The sequence below is a fragment of the Ctenopharyngodon idella genome, chromosome 13, assembly GCF_019924925.1.
Source record: "Ctenopharyngodon idella isolate HZGC_01 chromosome 13, HZGC01, whole genome shotgun sequence".
Lineage (NCBI taxonomy): Eukaryota > Metazoa > Chordata > Actinopteri > Cypriniformes > Xenocyprididae > Ctenopharyngodon > Ctenopharyngodon idella.
This window is the reverse complement of record NC_067232.1, coordinates 31,908,137-31,930,277: the sequence shown is the minus strand read 5'-3', so window position 1 is coordinate 31,930,277 and position 22,141 is coordinate 31,908,137. Positions and strand designations below refer to the sequence as shown.

At 38.8% G+C, this 22,141-nt stretch overlaps 1 protein-coding gene across 6 annotated transcripts in view; it reads left to right on the top strand.

The window, feature by feature from the left end:
• dst (dystonin) overlaps positions 1–22,141 on the top strand; it is a 197,254-nt gene that overhangs the window by 108,078 nt on the left and 67,035 nt on the right. For all 6 annotated transcript variants that reach the window (XM_051916336.1, XM_051916339.1, XM_051916338.1 and 3 more), the window contains 16 exons: positions 2,679–2,825; positions 5,338–5,426; positions 5,584–5,692; positions 6,291–10,874; positions 11,007–11,138; positions 11,380–11,595; positions 11,685–11,834; positions 11,940–12,173; positions 13,037–13,189; positions 14,228–14,461; positions 14,621–14,905; positions 15,444–15,992; positions 16,401–16,577; positions 17,797–17,920; positions 20,318–20,526; positions 20,991–21,308. In XM_051916336.1, the coding sequence (XP_051772296.1) occupies positions 2,679–2,825; positions 5,338–5,426; positions 5,584–5,692; positions 6,291–10,874; positions 11,007–11,138; positions 11,380–11,595; positions 11,685–11,834; positions 11,940–12,173; positions 13,037–13,189; positions 14,228–14,461; positions 14,621–14,905; positions 15,444–15,992; positions 16,401–16,577; positions 17,797–17,920; positions 20,318–20,526; positions 20,991–21,308 (7,710 nt within the window). The remainder of the gene's footprint in view (positions 1–2,678; positions 2,826–5,337; positions 5,427–5,583; positions 5,693–6,290; positions 10,875–11,006; positions 11,139–11,379; positions 11,596–11,684; positions 11,835–11,939; positions 12,174–13,036; positions 13,190–14,227; positions 14,462–14,620; positions 14,906–15,443; positions 15,993–16,400; positions 16,578–17,796; positions 17,921–20,317; positions 20,527–20,990; positions 21,309–22,141) is intronic.

Sequence of the window (22,141 nt, the reverse complement as noted above, 5' to 3'; positions counted from 1 at the left end):
GGGGGAGAGAGGTTATATTTTTTCTATTAGTGCAGAAATCACATACTTTACCTTAATTCTTGTATAAATATTTATGAATATATAAATGCAATGTAATATATAATGAATCTGCAGTACGGTATCATCATCATAGAGTCTAGATTTCAATTTAGGTTTCATGCTCTAATTGCATAAATGATCTCATGCTTGCAGATAGCTACACTGGAAAAGGAAAAAGTGCTGGAGGAGCTACGAAAGGTCAAGCAAACCAAAATGCACGTAATCAACGAGAGAACTCTGGAATATGCTACCAAGAAAACAGAAAATTCGGTTCCACTCCAGAATTCGAATGCATTTGAAATACACACAAATCAAGTAATCGTTGGTAACAGTCAGAGTGACATCACTGACCCTATACTCAGGAAAAGCTCAGGCAGGTCTGGTAAAAGCCAGACTGTTTCATTCAGTATCAATGATTCTGAGTCCTCCATCGATCTTGCTTCTGACTCGCCTATAACAAGTAAATCGAAAGGGCTGAAAATGGAGTCTTCTTCCAATAAAATTCAAGGTCTCAGAGGACGGATAAGTATTAAAAAGTTAATCAAAACAAAAATAATTACTCAGGAAATTGCACTCAAGTTGCAAACAGGCCTCATCACTATGGAGGAGATAGAAGCATCACTTGCTCAATTTGTTGGTAAACCGTCCTCAATTGCAGGTGTTTATATGGAGTCTAGCAAGAAAAAGCTGTCCTTCCTTGATGCTGTTGCAGGAGGATTCATATCTAAAACCTATGCCATTGAGTTTTTGGAAGCGCAAGCTGCCACAGGATACATTATTGATCCTGTGACAGGCAAAGGTTACTCTCCTTCAGATGCTTTTGAGAAAGGTATCATTACTGAGGATCTCAAGGACAAAATAAGTGATGCTTACAAAGCAGTCAGTGGCTATACTCATGCTGGGAAGATTCTATCAGTGTTTCAGGCTATGGAAGAGAGAATTCTAGATAGACATAGAGGGAAAGCGATAATGGAAACTCAAATTGCCACTGGAGGTTTGATTCATCCATTGATTGGAAGTAGGGTACCCATGGATTGTGCACTAGAGCAGGGGCTCATAAATCAAGCCACCCTTCAAAGTCTCTATGACCCAGTCAGTAACCCAAAAGATTTTCACTACCCAGAAACAGGGCAGAAGGCATACTACAGCGAACTGCTCCGAATCTGTGTATATGATGTCAACGGTGGAGTATACCTTCTTCCTTTTGGTGACCAGCATCTCTTCACCCGCTCACCTTCCAGCAAACACAGAATATCGGTCATCAACACCTCTAATGGTGCGAAAATGTCAGCCTATGAAGCATATAAGGCCGGTCACATTGACAAGAGAACTTACCTGTTTCTCTCACAACAAGAGAGCGAATGGCAAGAGATAACAATCATGGACTCAAGTAGGAATCTTTTACACATCCTAACAGACCATAAGAGTGGGCGGCAGATTTGCATTGAAAATGCTCTTAGTCTGAAAATTCTCCAAGCAGAAGAGCTCAATAGCTACCGAAGTGGTCAGCTCAGCATTTCCGAGTTTGCTGATCTTTTGATTTCCAGAAGAGTTGCCTTTAAAGTTTCAAACTGTCCTGTTGCAGGACTCTGGGATGTTTCTTTGAAGAAACGACTCCCGGTTTTCAAAGGACACCAGCAGAACCTTGTGGACCGACTCACCGCATTGAGGTTGCTAGAAGCCCAGGCTTGCACTGGAGGCATCTGTGATCCAGCGTCTGGAGAAAGGGTTCTGATTACAGAAGCACAACATCGAGGACTCTTAGATGAAGGTTTTGCCAGACAGATCCAGCAATGTGAGCAAGCCTACTATGGTATCATTCACCCTCAAAATGGAAAGACTTTGAATGTGGCTCAGGCAATGCAAGAGAACCTTTTCCCAAAAGATGTTGCAGTGAGGTGTCTTGAGTTTCAACTGGCAACAGGTGGGCTCATAAACCCAGAGAGCCAAGAGAGAGTCTCATTGGAGGTTGGCATACAGAATTGCTTGATCGACAAAGCAACCGCTGCACATCTTCAACATGACAATTCCCATTCAAAATGTATCACTTGCCCCAAAACCAAGAGAAAAATGTCTTTCAAGGAAGCTCTAGAAAAGAGTGTCTTTGACAGCCACACTGGGTTTGTCCTTCTTGAAGTAACAAAGCCCCATAGTACTGGCAATACTTCATCATTCCAATACTTCTGGACCTATCGGCACTTCTGATGTGCTTCTGGACATCTAAAATCAGGCCGTTTTTTGGTGAATGTTTTGTATATGGCAGAAAAAGCAATTGACATAGCTAGTATATTTGCAACACTTTATGATGGAGCATTATCCAATATAGAAGAATATATATTTTTATCCTGAAAAAATACCATAATGGTCAAAATGGTGAAAATGGGAGTCTTTGGGACTTTTTTTTTTCTACTGTAAGATATTGTTCAAAAATGTCTTATATCTTATGTGATCCGTTTTTTCTTTTTGATGGCATTTTTAATTTATTGCCAAGCATGCTTCCATGTAAAATGGCTGGGAGCTTAATAGACCTGCTAATTCCTTATTGTATATTGCATTCAAACACAGGATTTATTGCGCTAATAATGAATGTTTTACTTTGTCTTTTAATCGACCCTGCAATTTCTTTTCAATGATTTTAGAGGTCTGTTGAGGATGAGAAGAAAGAACATGGCGATAAAGTTAACAAGTTATTGAATTGGATGTCCAGTATGAAAACGAATCTAAACAAAGATGGAAAAGCTCAAAGTGATGGTAAACCCAGCACTGAGAGCACTAGTAAACCCCAGGTAAACAAGTCAAGCTACCCAATTATTTTCTCTTCGTTTTTAACAGGTTTATCTGTAGCTGTTTTAATGTCAGCATCTTGTCAACATAGTGAACATTATAGGGAACTGACCTTTTTGACATTTCAAAACTTTGCTAATATGTCAGACACATCAAAACACATTTACATTGTTAATTTTCTGAATAAAGATTGTTATTGTGTATCTCTTCATATGTTTGTGTTGTTCACATAATTGTTGTTTACTTTTATTATCCACCCACATTTCACATAAAATATTTACCCGTGATGTGTCTACCCTTTCATTTCAAATTGTGATTTATTTAATCACCATAATCACTATTTTGTTAGATCACATCTGGACCACCCATTTTTTACAGGGTGCAACAATGATAATCCAATGAAAATGTATCCACAAGCACATAAGTGGCTCCATCAGACACATTAACAACATACAGTGCATGTATAGTGTGATAAACTGTACAAATGACACTGGGCATTCTGTGTTCTATGGTGGTTAAAGCATTCCCTGCACTAGTGACGTTGCTGTATTTCTACACTTCATCAAACACAATCTTGCACACCACTCATTTTGGAGTGCTGCTTGGTTGTCTGAGCCAAGTAATTTACGTGGTAAATGTGCTGTTGACTGACCAAGAGCAGAGAGCAATTTACATGCCATGCCATAAAATAAATTGTTTCCCAAGTTAGAAAGTTGTGTCAGAATGACTATTCATCCATCTACAATGTCACATCCCTAATGACAGACTATACAGTTCTCCAAACAAAAGATTGATTACTCAACCTTCATGTTTATATAAACATGGCAAAATGTCTTTAAAAATACAATCGGATCCAAAAGTCTGAGACCACTTGTGGAAATTCCTGTATTTCGCATTTTCTGTCTCCCCCCTTTACAAATCATATGATCACCATAACAATTTGAGTGAAAAGTGTAACTGAAAAAATAGCATGAGTTTCAGAATCTGTATTTGCTTTAAAGGGGTAGTTCACTCAAAAATGAAAAATTTGTCATCATTTACTCACCCTCAAGTTGTTCCAAACCTTTATGAGTTTCTTTCTTCTGTTGAACACGAATATATTTTAAAGAATGTTGGTAACCAGACAGTTGACAGTAGCCGTTGACATCCATTGTAGGAAAAATATATATATATACTATGGATGTCAATGGCTACCTGTCAACTGTCTGGTTACCAACATTCTTTAAAATGGGTGAGTAAATGATGACAAAATTTTTATTTTTGGGTGAACTAACCCTTTAATAGCAGCATGCACACAAGCTGACATGGACTCCACAGGTTTGTGTAAAATATGTTGATCATGTTGTTCAGCATGATATGTGAATGTTAATAAGTGAATTTTGTGCTAAAGTAGGAGCAATAAATTTTGTAAAAAAGAGCACACATGGTCAGTCACAATATCTATAAATGGCATATGCATTTAGCATATGCTTTTATCCGAAGCAAATATTATATTTATAAATAATTGGTAAGTTTAATAGTTGAACAGGTCCCTGGTGTAAATCCTGCCTCAAGTCATGAGGCCTTTCTGTGTGAAGTGTGCACGTTCTCCCCGTGTTGGCATGGGTTTCTTATGTGTGCTCTGATTTCCCCCACAATCCAAAGACCTGCACCATAGGTGAACTGAAGACACTAAGAGCCAGATTTACTAACCAGGGCAAATTAGCACGAGAACGCAATTCCAAAAAAGTGCGATGGGAGTGGAGAGTTCTGCACGTGATCTACTGACGACGCGCAAACTAAAGAACACAGACGCAACCGGATCATTTCCATAATGACCAACATAATCTGCCAAGAGCAGGTCAAATTAAAAGCGTCTGGTTTAATACGTGCTTTTTTGGGGGGCGTTAAATAATACCGCAAATTCCAGTAAATTGACTAGTGCAAACCTTAGTAAATCACCTTGCATGAAACATTTAAATACTCTCCTCCCATACATTTTGCATCTGAAAGGGAAACACTTAGAAATGCATACGCAATAAGGCCAGCTGCAAAAAATAATTTTTCACTGCGTGTCTTTAGTAAATCCTGACAGTAGTTTTTAACACACTAAAATAGGGTTTGCGCTGGTGCAAGCTGTTAGTGAGTCTGGCCCTAAATTGTCCATAGTTGTGTGTGTGGGATACGCTCCAGCTTCCTACAGAGGATTTGAGAATGAATGGATAGAAATTATATATTTTTTAACATATTCAAAATCATGAAACTTTGTTTATTTACTGTGTTAATTTAGATTTTGAATCTCAGGTTTTCAGTGTGGTCTCAAACTTTTGGACTAAAATAATGTAACTCTAATAGTGGCATATCCCCACATTTTCTGCAAGCTATATGGGTAGTGGTTGCTTAAAAAACATTTATCTGAATTCAAATGATTGAATAACCTACAGTAGATGTTGGATGAAGTGGCTTTCAAAGTGCAACTAATCTTAACTTAATTGTGATTTTCTAAACACTGTTCATTATCATGTTATATTATAGATATCAATGGAGGAGATGGTGACAAAGAAGGAACAAATTGGAGAAGCATTGAGAACTACCCAGCTGATGCTAACCAAACACAGTGACAAGTATGTTATAATGTCGATGGGGAAGAATTCGCATAGAATGAATTGTGGCTTGTTTATTTGAATGCACTTGTTTGTGTTGTTTAACTTAATTTCTCATTTTTAAGTGCTTTATGTGGTTTCACAAAAGGGATTTTTGTAAAATGTTTTCTTTTAATAGAATGACAGAAGAAGAAAAGCAAGAAGCAAAAGAGCAGCTAAGATCTCTTCATCAGGCGTACAGCGAGCTCTCTCAACAGTGTGCAGATGCAACTTCTTCAGCTGATCAGGTGAGATATTCTGCCACTGCCAACCAAATGGTGGTTATATATGGTGATTATTGTGTCCAAAGTGTAAACTTTCTCTCCAACTGCATGACTAACATTTGTTTTGACAGCTTGAAATATGTAGCATGGTAAGAAAATTTCCAAAAGCCTCAGCCACTCTAACTTTTTAATGCCACCACTGTGAAGATGGCAAAAAAAATACTTTTTTGTGTGTGTTTTAAAGCTTCATGGTAAACTGAGTATGCTGTAAACATACATTGCATGTCAGCCAGTCTCACTCTTTCTTCACAGCAGGACACTCTTTTCCCTGTCTACATGAGGTTCACCACACTGCACATAATAACATAATGCTCTGCGTGTTTTCTCTAACTGTGTTGTTCTACAAAATACTGATAGTTCTGTTCACAGATGCATGTAAGCTTTTATTGCGTCCCATTTCTCTTGCTGATGACTCTTGCACATGAGCTAGTACAATCCGTAGACTTGACTGATGGGTGAGTATGTATGATCGTATTTAAAACCAATATTGTTAACCAAATTTCTAGTGATTATGTTTGAACATACATTCAGAAACATCTTGATATCTTTTATCTCTTTCCAGGTACTGCAGGTCATCCAAGGCATTCTGGATGTTGAAAGTGGAGCTGTCATGTCTGTGTGTTGCTCGGTGAACAATGGCCTCATTGACCACAACACGGGACTTGGTCTTCTAGAGGCTCAACTTATAAACTCTGGACTCATTTGGCCTGAAAAGAACTTGTGCATGGACTTGGAGGACGCATTCAAGAACAAACTTGTGGATGACACAATGTTCAAGCAACTGCAAGACTTGAATGAAGCTATAAAATGTGTTCAGGATCCCAAGTTTGCTTTAGAACCATTGCCAGTTATATCAGCGCTGGAAAATGGGGCTATATCTGTGCAAATAGCTATAAAGATCATTGAAATACAGCTAGCGACTGGAGGGTTAAGATACACCGGTGATATCCTACATCTGGAAAGGGCTTTTCAACTTGGCCTGATACCCCACTCACTCTTTATCCAGATGTTAGAGAGAAAGGACACTTGGAAGAACTTGATTGACCCCAACACTGCAGAAAAAGTCACACTTAGTCAGCTTGTGGAGAGGAGCCTGATCCACGAGCCGACAAGACTTCGCCTGCTTCCAGTGAAACGTGGAAAAGATGGAACTATATCCCTGACATCTGGGAGAGAGATTAACGTTATGAAAGCTATGCACGAGGGTGCCATTGATAGAGAGACCATGCTTCGGTTGCTGAGCACCCAGTTGTTTGCAGGAGGCATAGTTGACCCTAAAACCGGCCAAAAGCTGACTGTTGAGGAAGCCTTATCTGAGGGTCTGATTGATCAGGCTACTGCGAGCGAGATATTGAGCCATCAGGCCCAAAATGGTGGCATTGTTAATCCTTGCAATGGGGCTAGACTTACAGTCGATGAGGCTGTCCAGTGTGACTTAATAAGCTCTAGCAGTGGATTGTTAGTTCTGGAGAGACAGAAAGCCTTCATGGGTCTCCTTTGGCCAAATGCTGGTGAAATCCTCTCTTTCTCCACCTCTCTTCAGCAAAATATAATCACAGACAAACTGGCGTCTGAACTGCTGCATAACCGGCAGAAGATAACAGCCTTGTACATACCTGAAACCTCTGAGGTAGTTGACGTTGACTCTGCAATGGAGAATAACTTGATTGAGACATTTACAAAAGAGTTGTTGAAGACAATAGAAATCCCAGATGTTTTTCCTGATATAGATGAACTGAATAACAGGTTTTCATCATGGCTGGTAATGCGGGAGCTACAAATGGAAGGATCTCGTACATTTGGTGAAGCAGTGAGTGACAAAAACAGCACAGATGCACCATCTCTCTCTGAGGTGAAACAGTTATTTATTTCTTACCTCATGATGAATAGCTATATGGATCCAAAGTCAGGCCAAAGGCTGTTGATCTTTGATTGCCAGTTAAATAAAATGGCTAAATTACTCTTTGAAACATCTGAATCAGAATGTGACATCAGCGGTCTTCATATGAATAATGTTTCAGAAGATTTGCATGAGTCTCCACTGAACAGCAGCATTCCTAATAGTGATGATGATTGTCTGGATGCTGATTATGATGCTTTGGGAGAATTGCAAATATGTGAATCTTTGGAAAGCACAACAGAAGAAGAACATAAAGTAGTGAATGTGAAAGTATTACACAGTTGCCTAGAACCTACTCTACCCTTTGAATCTGATGTAAACACCTTAGCAACAGATCAAAAGTGTGACAGTTACCTAGGCAGTAATGAACATGTGACTGCAGTTGAAACTAACAAACTGCCTGTGGTTTCTACATGTTCATACACAGACAAGTGCCAAGCAGACAAAAGTGACATAGATTCCCCTCAACCATCAAAAACAATGCAGTTACCACAAACAGCCTTTTCTATAGCAGCAACTGCCACAAGTTTGTGCTCGATCGTAGCGAATCCTGAATGTGATGATGCCGTTAAAGGCCAAGAAAAACTTTCGAAAGCCTCACCACTGTCGTCCAGTGAAACAACCAACGATACAGATATGCCCTCTGAATTCCCACATGCAGAGGTTGTGTGGGATGACAAAGTTGAGAGAGATTATGCCATCCATCTTCTTATGGCACAAGTAGAGGAAGGTGGGATTTTAGATGTCACCTCTGGAAAACGGTATGACCTTGAAGCTGCTCTCGATAAAGGCCTTATTGATGAAGAGACTGTCTTAGAAGTACTTGCATTGCAGCTTGAAGAGGATGGTTTGAAAGATAACGAAAGTGCTACACTGTCAGTTCTGAACACTTCTGTCAATAAAGGCTGCATCTCAAGTAAGGTAGCACTACGGATCATGGAAAAGCAGAACCTTTTGGGTGGTTTCTATGATGCAGCTGTTGGAAAAACCATTAGCATTTGTGATGCTTTAGAGACGGCTCTGATTACTGATGATAATAGCAGAAGTGTTCTCTGTTCAGAGGCAATCAAGAACGCCATCATTGATCCAGAGGCAAAGTGTGTGCTCAGTGTAAATGATGCCCACCGGTTGGGAATGTTGGATGATGAAGAGGCTGAGGGAATGCTACATTCACAGCAGGACGAAAAGGTAGACATTATGGCGCTTGACTCAGCAAAAGGAGGTCAGATAACCTCAAGATCAGATGAAGACATACAGGTATCTACAGACATATCAGATGTGAGCAGTAGTGAGGATCTTATGTTACCCAGCATTTGTGGCATTCCATCTAAAGTTATTTCTACAAAAGATAATGTGTATGATGATGTTTCGGAGACTCTTGGAATAGGGGAGGATTGCGATGTACAATGTGGTAATTTCAAGACTATGGATACTAAAAATGAGATAAACACTACAGATGAAAGAGAAGGTATTTTCACTTTGGAAGGAAATGAATCAAAAAGGCCAAATAACAATGTTGACACTTTTGTTGTTGATGTTTCTCGTGAAACTGGAATTCCTTCATCGTGTGTCGGGCAGGTGGCATATCTTGAGACTATAGCAAGTCAGGTTGTTAGCCCTGTACAGAGTGACTCTGGGATATCATGTTCATCACAAAGTGATGTCTGCACTGATGAAAGAAAATCAGAGAGTGTACTTAATCCAGAGGAGGAATTCAACAGGTCCAAAGTGGAGTCCGCAATAACAAATGCATATTTCGACAAAGGGCTCTCTGAGAGCTCGAGCACTTCGCTTCCAATGGTAAAAGATGTTGCACAAGTTAGAACACTTGCAGAAGCACGGTCATCTTTGTCTTTATGTGGAGCAAGTGTCCAGTCACCAATGGAGACTGTAACAGAGGTGAATTTAAGTACTGATTGTCACCACATATTAGCTCAAAATTTGCCGAATGAGAAAGAGGATATATCACTTCAGACCAAAGCCTCATATAAAGCTAAATACACCAATAATATAAACGAGAACCCAGATCATGAGCACTCTAATGAGGATCCAGGTGCGTTTTGTAAAGAGAACAAAGTAAATGAGTCAGTTAGTTATGAGGACATGTCAGAAATGTTCAGAAATGCACCAATAACAAAACCTGAGCCCAGAGCGGTCTGTACAGAAAGCAGGATTGACTGTAAGGTAGAACAGAATGGTGACATTGAAAACTCTATAGGTTTCAAAGGATCCGAGAACACACTTCAACTCAACTTGAAGGATTTAGCTGGATCGACAGTAAATTCTAAGCCATTACCTCTTGAAATTGCTACTAACTGTAGTCAAGATGATTCAAGCGGAGGTACGCATAACATAAAACACCCAAGTGAGCAAGGCAAGTTTTTTTATCAGGTAGCCTCAAAGGCCACTGATATAGCCAGATCAACTGAATCCGACTTTACATGTGACAATGATGAACATGTAAAAGACTTGATGGAAACTCTAAAGTCAACTTCAGGTCATTGTTCAGACGAGATGTTCACAGAATCCAATGAATTGCAGTCTGACCCCCAAATTCCAAGTCCTTCTGTCAGAGTCATGCTTGATCGGAATAGCGAGAAAAAGGCGGGCATCTTCAAACAGTCTCAGGGTAGAGATACAGTGGTTGCTGAAGCTGCACACCAAGACGACCTTCATTTACCTCAAATGGCAGGGGCCAAAGATGAAAGTACTCCAAAATCAATGGGAAGCAATGATTTTTTAAATGAGTTAATCCAAACGAAGATGGATGAAACAAGTGTGGACGAGGCTCAAAAACAAAAATGTCAAGCCATTGATGGCATTATTGAAATTATTCAGCACCACTCTGGATCCTTTCCAGCCAATCATCCCAGCTCAAATGAGAGAATTAGGGATCCAGATATCCTCCTGGATTTGAAAAAACATGAAGGACTTGATCCAAGAGAAGCTCAGAATTGTCCATCTGATGAGGGTAATGATGGATCAAAGCGTCAGACTGATATACTGGAGATGATTCAGGGGATCTCCACAAGTAGAGATCAAGGAATGCTCGAAGATGTGGGTGGAGAGCTTAACAGTCTTTTGGGAGACACTGTCCTGAGAGATGAAAGCATGGACACTAAAAGCAAGATCTCAACCACAGATGATGCTGCTGCAGATGATGTCTTCCAGTCAACCAACTCTAACAACCAGGTCTCTGTGGCAAATGATCCAAATATAAAGCAAACAGATGAAGTCAAACCGAGAGTGAGTATTGCTGCTATTCTCAGCTGAGTTAGACTCTGATTACCAAAGCATTATCAACTCTGTATCATCCAGGTGCATGTTTTGGATCTTTAGATAATGATGTAAGTATAATGATGTACTTTTTCCACCCAGAATTACTTGGAATGTGTTGGGAGACTTCAGGATCATTGCGATACTCTTGAAGATATAAGAAGCGACTTGCAGACCAATGGTCCATTAGCAGAAGACATTGAGGGGTTGCATTGTCAGTTAGAGGAAGTTCAGGTTTGTCACTCTCTCTTTTCTCAGGTCACTCTCAGGTTTGTCACTCTCTCTCTTCACTTCACCAAAATTCTCTTGACCTGCAGACCCCAGATATTCCTGCTTTTTGCTAATATTTGACCAGTGCTTTCTGTCTACATGATTATCTCTACTGTAGTCTGTTGCTTATTCCTTTTATTCTGTCACTCTTCTTTACAATTCCTTTCTTTTTTCCCTCAACTACTTCCACACACTCTGTTTCTAGTCTCTGGAAGCACAAATTGCTGCTCTCCCTGACATGCTAACAGCTGATTTGAGCATAGCAGAACAACTTCTGAATTCTTCTGATGAACTCATTCCTATGCAAATCCACCAAGATTTGGCTACAGTCTATGTAGATATACAGAATGCTTTCACAGATGTTTGCCACTTGTCAGCTGAGCGAAGTAATGCTATTCTACTAGCCATTGAAACAGTGAAGGTTAGTGAAGACTTGTGAAAAGAAAGAAAGAGTGAATATAGAATAATGTAAATTATATTATCTCACACTTTTTCATATATGGGTTACAGATCGATTTGGAAACCTCATATCAGGATTTGCTAAGCTCTCTTGATAAGATCTCAGCTTGTATACAAGATGATTCTGAGATGGTGTCTAAGCTTGATATCGTGGAGACTGATGACATAGAAAGAATTAAGATCAAGATTCAGCAAAATAAGGTAAGTTGTTTTTATACAGTGTGACATCATATCCTGCTATTCACTACCACATCACGTCACTATCTGAACAGTTTTACGTAGTGTTCTTTATTGTTCCTGATTCAGGACATAGAGAAGGGCTTATCAGGAACTCGACAGCTCCTGGAAGATGCTGCTTTTGATATCCAAAACTTCATTTCTGAGCATGCTCAGTTCCTGAGTCCTGCTCAAAGCAGACACCTTCTAAGGGCTCTCAGCACTACCCAGAGATCCATTAAAGAGCTAATGGACAGAGTGTTCACTCAGAGACAAACTCTGGAGGTCCACTTGGAGATCCGTGAGGATGAGACTCAGCAGCAGGTCTGAGAGAGATCACACTGACCGTTGACATTTACCTGATCACATGAAAATGCATGGAGATGCTTCTAAAAGTTGTTGCTTTGATGTGTGGAGTATTTTGAAATGAAGTGTTAAAAAACTCATTGCCCTATTAACCCATGGGACCCCAAAAGTGTCTTGAGTGTAGTTTTCTTTCCTGCGTCAACATTTTCTGTTGAAATTGGTAGAAATAAAGAAAGAAAAGATAGTGTTTTGTTTATGCCACAGCTATTAACTATGATCTGCTACTTGCTATTGATATTGATAATAAATGTTCACATTCTAGAAACAATCATTATTTCATTGTTTTGGACCAAAATGCGGATATGCTATTTTAGATGAGTAATTAATATTTTTAGTTATTTTTTCTGTACTGTAAATTTACTATAAAAGGCAAAAATGTTTCACTTCATTGAGGTCTTTCAAAAGAGTTTTCTAATGATATTTTTAAGATCAAATTCACTATTCATGAATGTATTGTGTGTGTGTGTGTGTGTGTGTGTGTGTGCGTGTTTTGCTGAGTTTAACCACAATTTCTGTTCTGTTTACAACACAGAAAAGCCATGGCTTGATCACTGCCACCAGCTTACCTTCTTCTGATCCTGTTTGCATTTTTCAGGCTCTTACTACCACAGGACCTAAACTTTATTATATGTGGATATGCTTTCCGGCAGTAAAGGCAGCACTAACCTACATTTCTCGACCATTGCCAAAATCTCTGAATGGCTGGCATGTTTACAGCATACTCAGTCACTGCTAATGGTTAAATGCTCAGTATTTGCTTTGATGCTGTGGTTTTCCTCAGTGGAAAAGGTTTCTTTTCTAACTGAATGCTTATGTGGTAGGCCGCTGTGGAGAAGCAGAGGGAGTTTTCAGAAAAGCTGCAGGAGCTGTTTGATGATCTAACACAGACGGAAAACCGACTCATTGGCCACCAGCAGCAGGCTGCCAGTGCAAAGACTGTGGGAGACCTCCAGCAATACCAGCAAGAGCATCAGGTACAGCCTGGTGACACTTGCTATGACGCTTCTACATATAACACATATATTTAAAGAAGTTATTACAGGTCTTTCTTAAAGTCAGCATGAAACAGAAGTTGGGATAGTCTTTTCTTCCCAATTGTGATGTGTATCCAAGTGAAACAGCTTCTGTAATGAGAAAAAAAATGTAGAGCAGGACTTGATTTTGTTCTTCGGGAATTGATTGGATTACAGGAAGTTGGGCGTTGCTAATTAAATGGAGGCAGATGAATCATAACTCAATTTGTGGCGATTATTGATTCAAGATATGCTGTTAAATTTATAAATGATCAGATGAGTTTAAAAAGAGGAGCAAAAAAAATCCACATGCTTGCATTGATAAACAGCCCAACACCATCCTAGTAACACTCAGAACACCATAGCCACTGCCTAACAACCACACAAATCACAAAATTACCAACATTACCAACTACCCCAAACAGCTCAGTCACCTTCAAGCAACCACCCAAATCAATCTATCGTTCCCCTAGCAACACCCTAGCAAACACCCAGACAAGTTGGCTTCACAACTACCTAGCAAATAGCTTGCAATGACAATAGAAACAACCTAGCAACACTTTAGAAACCATCCTGAACACTTGAGCAGCTCTTGAGCAACATGCTAACAACCAGTCAGAACACTGTAGCAGCTGCACGTCAAAGTCCTGACAAACATTTAACTTTAATTGCCTATATTTACAATAATGAACCACATTGTTTCCTGGAATATTTTTTATTTCCATAATAATTATTATTTTTTCCATTATAAATAATAAATGTAAGTGTTTATGGAACAATAGTGTATTTTTTGTATTTCTTTTGCATATTATTAGCCACTCATGTCTGCGTGTTACAATGATTTTACCATTATTGCATGTCTAGGAACACCTTAACCTTTTACCTGAGGTAAAATCACTGTAACACAGTGTTTGCAATTAATTATGTGTGCTATATTGTTTTTATCTGTTTAGATGGAAGCTGAATATTAAAGACTGTTTCTCTATGCTGGTCTCTCAGGCTCTACAGAAAGACCTGCAGGCTAATGCCAATGCCCTCAATGAAGTCATCAGCAGCACAAAGAAGTTTCTGGAGGAGAATCGCAGTAAACTCACTCCAGAGCAGATATCAGCTCTTGAGAACAAACTGGAAGAACTGAAGAGCAAAGCGAATATGCTCAACCAGATGGCAGAAGAGTCAAGGAAGGATCTGGAGAAGGTTTTAACAAGTGCTATCAAGCAGGAGACTGAGAAGGTTAGGAGAAAAAAAAAAAAACCTTTTCCAAACACTATTCAAGTGATAGTTAAAAAATGTAATTTAGTGACTTTAGTGCCGTTAGTTTGTGCTGGCTCTCAAAAGTATATTTGGATTTCTGTGATTTTCAGTAAATCATAATTATTTTTTACAATACAGGTAGCAGCTGTTGAACAACTTGAGGAGAGCAAAACCAAAATTGAGGGTCTTCTAGACTGGATCTCCAACATTGGGAAAGAGAAAGAAATGGGTGGAATACAAAAGGACCAGATGGGTAAACAGAACGGAAACATGCCAGAGGATACATCAATGAAGAGAATAATTGGAGAGGAAGATGATCCTAATGGAAATGCATTAGATGCTACAGATAACACAAGTGTCCTTACTGGCAAAAAACAAGACGGAAAAGCCCTGGACCTGGACCAGCAGTATGATAGAGTTCAAGTAAGCACTTTGGTATTTATTTACAGTGGCTCTTTGGAAGACTTTTCATACCCTTGAGAAACAGAAATACACTTCAGCATACAAAAGTGTAATTATTACAGAAAAAATATATACTTTAAAACAGTGGTGCAATTCAGTGTTAATGTATTTGGTGTTGGCGGACTAGATCTGTTACGCTGCTGATGATGATTATTGTTGCTGCAGAGCAAGTATGGACTTTGCTGTGAGCATGTAAGATATGTTGCTGCTTCATAAATAGACAAGCATAAATCCCATAGCAGATCTAGGCAGGTGGAGCTGGGGAGGTGGAGGGGTTCAGAGGAACTAACCTACAGCAAACACTGAACTAGACTATTTAATTGAGCAAGCTATTTCATTGGCTGCAGGATCAGCAGAGGCCATGCGGTAAATTGTATGTAAAGGACCTATTAGTCTGAGCCCTCTAGAGTTTCATCACTGAACTATATATATTTAAAACCAGATTTAATGGCAATTAAATGGATTGACTTACTAAGCCCTCCATTCTCCATCTCCACAGGCTCACCACAAGGAAATCTTGTCCCAACAGCAGGATTTGATCATCGCCACACAGTCAGCGCAGGCGTTACTCGACAAACAGGCTCAAGTCCTGTCACCTGCTGAAAAAGACAAGTTACAGAGGGACATTAAAGAGCTGAAGGGTCGCTACGAGGCCTCTCTCACACAGGCCGAGCAGCAGATGAAGCAAGTCCAGACTGTTCAGGAGGAACTTCAGAAGTTTAAGGGGGACTGTGAGGAGTTTGAGACGTGGCTACAGCAGGCCCACGGGCAGGTGGAGGAGCTGGGGGCTCCCGCTGCCGGTCTGGACGCTCTGAGTAATAATCTACAGAGACAGAAGAGTTTCTCTGAAGACGTCATCTCTCATAAAGGAGACCTGCGCTTCATTACCATCTCAGGTCAGAAGGTGCTGGACGCAGCAAAGGCCTGTGATCGTAGTGAATCTGGGGGAACGGACGGCCTGTCGGTGGTTGATATGTCCGGGACTTGTGCTGCAGTCAAAGAAAAGCTAGATTCTGCTGCCGCTCGCTACAAAGCCTTGCACACCCAGGTAAAGCTCTTTTTGATCTCTATGTAGAATCGGTGGCAGAATCCTGTGAAGAATATGTCCAGATACCCTGAAAATCAAACACAAAGAAATTACATTTAGCCTAAAAAAGACTATTTTTAAGGAACATTGCCTAAAATTGCATTTTCCACACACATTTAGTTAGTTTTGCTGTATGGGAAATGAATGAACCACTTTATAATTACAACCAATAGATGGCAGCATATGTCTCTAAATGGTTCCAATTCAGCAAACAATCAACAATATCCAGCAGGTCTGTTCTGACATTACATTATTAAATCCTCCAATCTTTTTACTATAAATAAAAAAATGACATTAAATGTTTGAGATGATGAACAGGAAAAATAAACTGTAAAAAAACAAACAAAAAAAACATCTAATTTGTTTCAGTGTAATCAGCTTGGAAACAATCTCAAAGACGTGGTGGACAAGTACAAGAAGTATGAAGATGCCAGTGGTGCTCTGGTGAAGTGGCTCAGTAATTCAGAGGAAGAGTCCCGAAGGCAGCAGTCGGAGCCCATTGCTGGAGATCCACAAACCTTACAGAGACAGCTGGAGGAGACCAAGGCATGAACACAATCTACTTTCATTATTTCACAGAAATATAGTGGCACTGTGTCAGGCTTTTCATATTGTGCTGAACCCTGAGTTATCATCGTTCTAAACCCCTCTTTTAACCGGATTAGCAACGCTTGTGCTGTTATCCCCGCATTGCAGTGCCAATGATGAGGTGTTAGAATGTTATGGCTTGGTGCTTAGCACATGCTTTGGACAGTCACGGAAACACTGCACATTGTATATAAACAGTCGTTTCAGCATTTAAATGTAAAAATGTCAAATGGTGACAGAAAACACATCATTTGGAGTGAAGAATAGACAGTTTCATTCTAACCTTTATAGCTTGAAAAGACAATATAAACTTGATAGTTCGCAATATATAATATGAAGGTGCGCAATGCTGGAGCCTTTATGAAAAAGGCCTCGTGCGGCGTCCAATCAATGACACTGACACCGCAAATAAGAACATTAAACCAGGGTTTAGGAGTACAGTGTGAAATGGCAGCATATGAACACAGGATAAATTGTTATAGACTTTTTTTACAACCTAATTTCACCATAAACAAAAGCTAAACTAGTCATAATATAAAATTAGAATTTTCACTTAAAATATAACTAAAAACATTCTGTTAGTATTAAGTTTACTATAAAAACTTCAAAAGACCTTGGTGTTTATGATTTCTTTTTAAAATATTATTATTTATAAAATAGAATTTATTTATTCCTTCTATGGGGAGTATAGTAATTAGTGATTTGCTTCTAGACAAACTGAACAAAATCATGATACACAGTCGTTTCACTTTTTTTCTGTGTATTTATAGCACTGAAGACTTGCCACGACACAGATATCTTAGCAGATTTAATTTACTTGTGGCGCATTATAGCTAGTTGTTGTTGCAAACATGGATAGAGAAGCAGACAATGCTAATCATACTTAAATAAATTACATCTCCCATGATGCAGACCAGATCAGATACACAGAGAGAAAATGTATTCATGTTCCATTACTGTTCTCTAGGGATGTGTAGTAGTAAGACTGTCTTCTGACCTTGTATATATATATATATATATATGTCCTTGTGCTAAAGGACCTTTTTTCATGTCACTGTCTCGTATGACTTACTGAGATGAATGTAGAACACACACCACTGATGCTGTGCTTTTAAGATAATCAGTCTATTGACCACACTCTTATTAGTGGATTGTAATAAGCATTGGTCTGTTCCAGAGTCTTCAAGGGCAAACAACGTCCCGTCAGGCTGCGGTGGATACGCTAAGAAAAACAGCTGATGCCCTGATCACCACAGAGGGAGACCTGCTGTCCAATCCAGAGGATATTCAGGAGACAGTGGGTGAGTCAACGAGTCATCAAAAACGTGTCTGGGCTTTCACACCAGAAGCGTAAGGCAAAAAAGAACAAATTACATTTTGCATACAAAATAAGGCCTGTTTTAGCATCATGAAGAATTTTCATGACAATAAAGCACAATCTCCACACCTCCCCCACAAAAATTCATTACTGTAATATCAAAGTATATTTTATTCATTAATAATTTCTTTATTCAGTATTTTTTAAATCAGCATAAATTAGCAGTATAACATACTACAATAATACTGGTAGCACCCTACCACTGTAAAATAAAGTGCAACTGTGATAATTAAACCAGTTTAAATTATGTATGATTAAATCATAAGTTTAGAAGCTAAAACATCTGCCTACATTAACCTGTTAGCCGCTTTTGAAAAAAATCCCAAGAAATGGCATAACCAAACTAAAACAGATACACTTCATGAGGCCTTTGCACTATAAACATAAGTATGGTCTCATTTGAAAGCAGACACTTTGCAGTTTACTGTAAAGTCAAAATTAATTATTGTCTTAATGAAAAAAAAAAGTTATAAATAGCTTCAATATTTTGTAAAGTTTTTAGAAATTTATTTTTATGAAATATCCTTATGAAAATAAAATTGAAGTTGGCCTTGTTGCAATCTAAAAACACACTGTGGCTAAAGCCACATGTCTGACCATGTTATATTTCATGTATATGTCATGTTGTGTTATTTTATTTGAGAAGTCTCTAAAATGCTAACTGCTAATGTTTATTGCCATCTTCTAAGCATCCATTCAGTGTCTCTATTGTTTTGTGGTGCAAACTGCCCCATTCAGTTTCTGTCTCCCCTGCACACATTCACACCTCTCCGGCCTGGTTATGGCCCTAATTATACTTTTCTTTTGTCTTTATTATAATTACTGACGACTTTCTATTCACACTGTTTTAATCCCTCATTTCTTTGATCAAACTTCTCACTTCACCTTCTTTGAAACTCTATCAAATGCCCTTCTTGAAAAAAATTAACATTTCAGTGATCCTTACTATTCAAAATCATTTATAAAAATAACATATTTGCTCAGCTAAGTGGCAGGTGCATCTTAGGGTTAGCTAGCATGTTAGCTTAGCGCACCATCAATGCACGACAATTTATGAGATTAAAACCATGTTTTTTCTCCAAGCTTACTTTATATCACAAGTCGAGTGTTTTAAATAACCTTCTGTGATCTGATGTGGCTTCGGATCAAAAAATCAGTCAGAAAATACATTATTTTACTGTATTCTGCACAATGATAAAAGCTGTGTTGATTAGCATTGCATTATAAATATAATCTATTATTATGAAAATACTCAACATGGCATGAAGAACACAGATAAACCATATATCATCACAATTGTGTTTATATTGTCTTCAAAAGTCTATCTGCATGTTATAGCGATCTCTGGAAGCCAGCTAATTCTCTTTCCTGGAATGTCACATGATATACCTGTTCATCACGAGTGCCATTTGTGTACAAAATGTGCATAGAGCACCCTCAGGCTGCCAGTATGAATTGAAAACACAGTACATCGGAGTATCCAGTGCTCATAATGATTATATCAGTGCATTTTGGAAAAAAAGTTGAATAAATATTACTCTTCTGTATAAACATTTGCCATAAACATATATGAATATATCAGTATTACTCCAAATGTGCATGCTTTTGAACTAAAAGCCATGATGGATGTTGTTTCGTCAAGCGTTTTCATGACGATCATACAGGAGTTCTTTCTCAATGAATGTCTGATACTCATATTTCAATCAAAAGGTATCGACTATAAGATTTTGAGAGTAAAACAGAGGTCAAAAAATGAAGCTTGAGTCTTAGATCTTTATAATGATGTATAGTTTTTATAAGTAATTACATTACATCTAACAGTAACTTTGAGCTAATTTAAACAAAGAATGCTTCAGTGCGTCAATGTCCTCGTGAAGGTTAACAGGTTAAAGATATCTAACCATCTCAAACTTTTTTGTTTTATTAATCTCGTTGACAGTAAGGAAAAAAAAATATCTTACTCGTTTGGAAAGACAGAACAAAACTTTCAATATATCATTGGCTCAAGTTATTATCAGTGCACTCAAACCTGGAGAAATTAACAGCATTTGCACATGAAAATATTGATTTCTTCACACAAGCTTTGTCCGCTTTCTTTCAATACTTAAATAGAACAGTTGATTCCTTTTCCTCATAAATCATGATCAAACACTAACATGCTGTGCCCCTTGAAATACATTTTGTCAGTTTATGTAGATTACTATTGCTTACCAGGATTAATTTTCCTTTTCCCCTCAAATTAGTCTTCCCTGCAGTCCTGCAGAGCTTTGACATCTTGAACAACATGAATAAACATTTCTAAATATGTTTCTATTTGTAGATGACATTGTAGAGAGATACGACAACCTGTCGAAGTCAGTGAGCGACCGCAATGAGAAGCTGCAGGTGACTCTGACACGCTCTCTGAGCGTCCAGGATGGGCTGGATGAGATGATGACCTGGATGGAGAAGGTGGAGGAGAGTGTGAAGGACACGCCACAAGTGCCGCTGGACTCCAACTCTATCACAGATGCGCTTAGCAAGGAGGCAGTATGTGACCTTTGACCTTTCATTCACAGATATATTACAAAACTAACATTGCAAAAGCAAACCAGACAGAACTCATGCACACTTAAAAATATATTTCCCCCAAAAATGAAAATTCTATCATCATTTATTCATTTACATCATGTTATGCATTTCCTTCTTCTGTAGAACATATCTTATGTTGGGAACCAAACAGTTTCGGTGCCCATTGACTTCCATTGTATCGATTTAAAGGGATAGTTCACCCAAAAATCATTTACTCACCCTCATGTTGTTCCAAACTTGTATGAGTTTCTTTCTTCTGTTAAAAAGATATAACTAAATTTGCCATTTTAGTTATTTTTTTAATAATTTCATTATTTCTTCAGTTCCATTTGGTGGCAAACTTACACAGCTTTAATCTTAACTTAGTAAACACAATAATGAAATGACCACATTTAAACTTTGTTCAAAAATGTTTATTTCAGGCTCTGGAGCAGGACATGTCCAGCAGGCAGAGCAGCATCTCGGCCATGAAGGCAAAGGTGAAAAAGTTTGTGGAGAACGCTGACCCAGCAGCTGCCGCACTGCTCCAGACCAAGATGGAGGGCTTGTCCCAGCGCTTTACTGACGCCTCTGAGCAGCACAAGCAGAAGATGGCTCGGATGGAGGAGCTCAGAGACAAGGTGGAGCAGTTTGAGAAGACATCTGAGAAGGTGCAGCAGTTTGTGCTGAAGAGCTCACAGGCTCTGTCAGAGACAGACGGGCCCGGAAAGAACGTCGCTGAACTCTCACAGCTCGTCCAGGTGTGCTGTCAGCTCACTGAACCTGACTCTGTTCCTAAAGCCCATGAACTACCTATTTTGAGTTTTATGTCTTCGGTTCATTTCTATTAGCTTTGAGGTCAAAATCTATACTGGATGCCCTTTGTGTCCTCCTAGAAGTTGACAAAATTGGCCTATAGTGGATATAAAGGTAACACTTTACAGTAAGAACAGTTATTGTAAGGGTAGGTTTATCACTGAAAATTGTATCATACTTTGTCTACTCTCTAAATAGCCTTATGGTAAAGGCTCACTCCTGCTAAACGTTTACTCTTTGAATTCAATACAAGTCGTCACCATTATGACTAAAAGTTTGCTAAGAAGTATTTCCAACTAAAGAAAGGTGGTATTTGACTCTGGTAAGCGTATCCATAGCAGACTGGTGGGAGTGGCCTTGGACCGCAACATGCTCAGTGCATTATGGGTGTTGAAGTTTTCCTACCTATCTGGCAAAAGGGAAGACAACAGCCTTTTTATCTGTTTTCTCTAGTCAGGTAGCACCGATTTCAAAAATGTTTTCGTCTTTCTACTGTATAGGCAGCCAAGTTTTATTGAAAGCCCATTTTGCCAGCGGTGAAGTGCCCATTTAACTAAGACTAATAAATGCTTTAGACATATTTTTCAGTGTTCGTTCATGTTGACTAATGTAATGTTAACAAATGGAACTTTATTGTAAAGTGTTACTGATATAAACATACAAAAGTACAGGCTTTGTCTTCTAAAGATATTGATAAATTATTTTGCACTCAGAGATCAATACAATTTTTTATCCAGTGATATAAATCATGGTTCACGGCTGTGAAGTAAAGGATTAA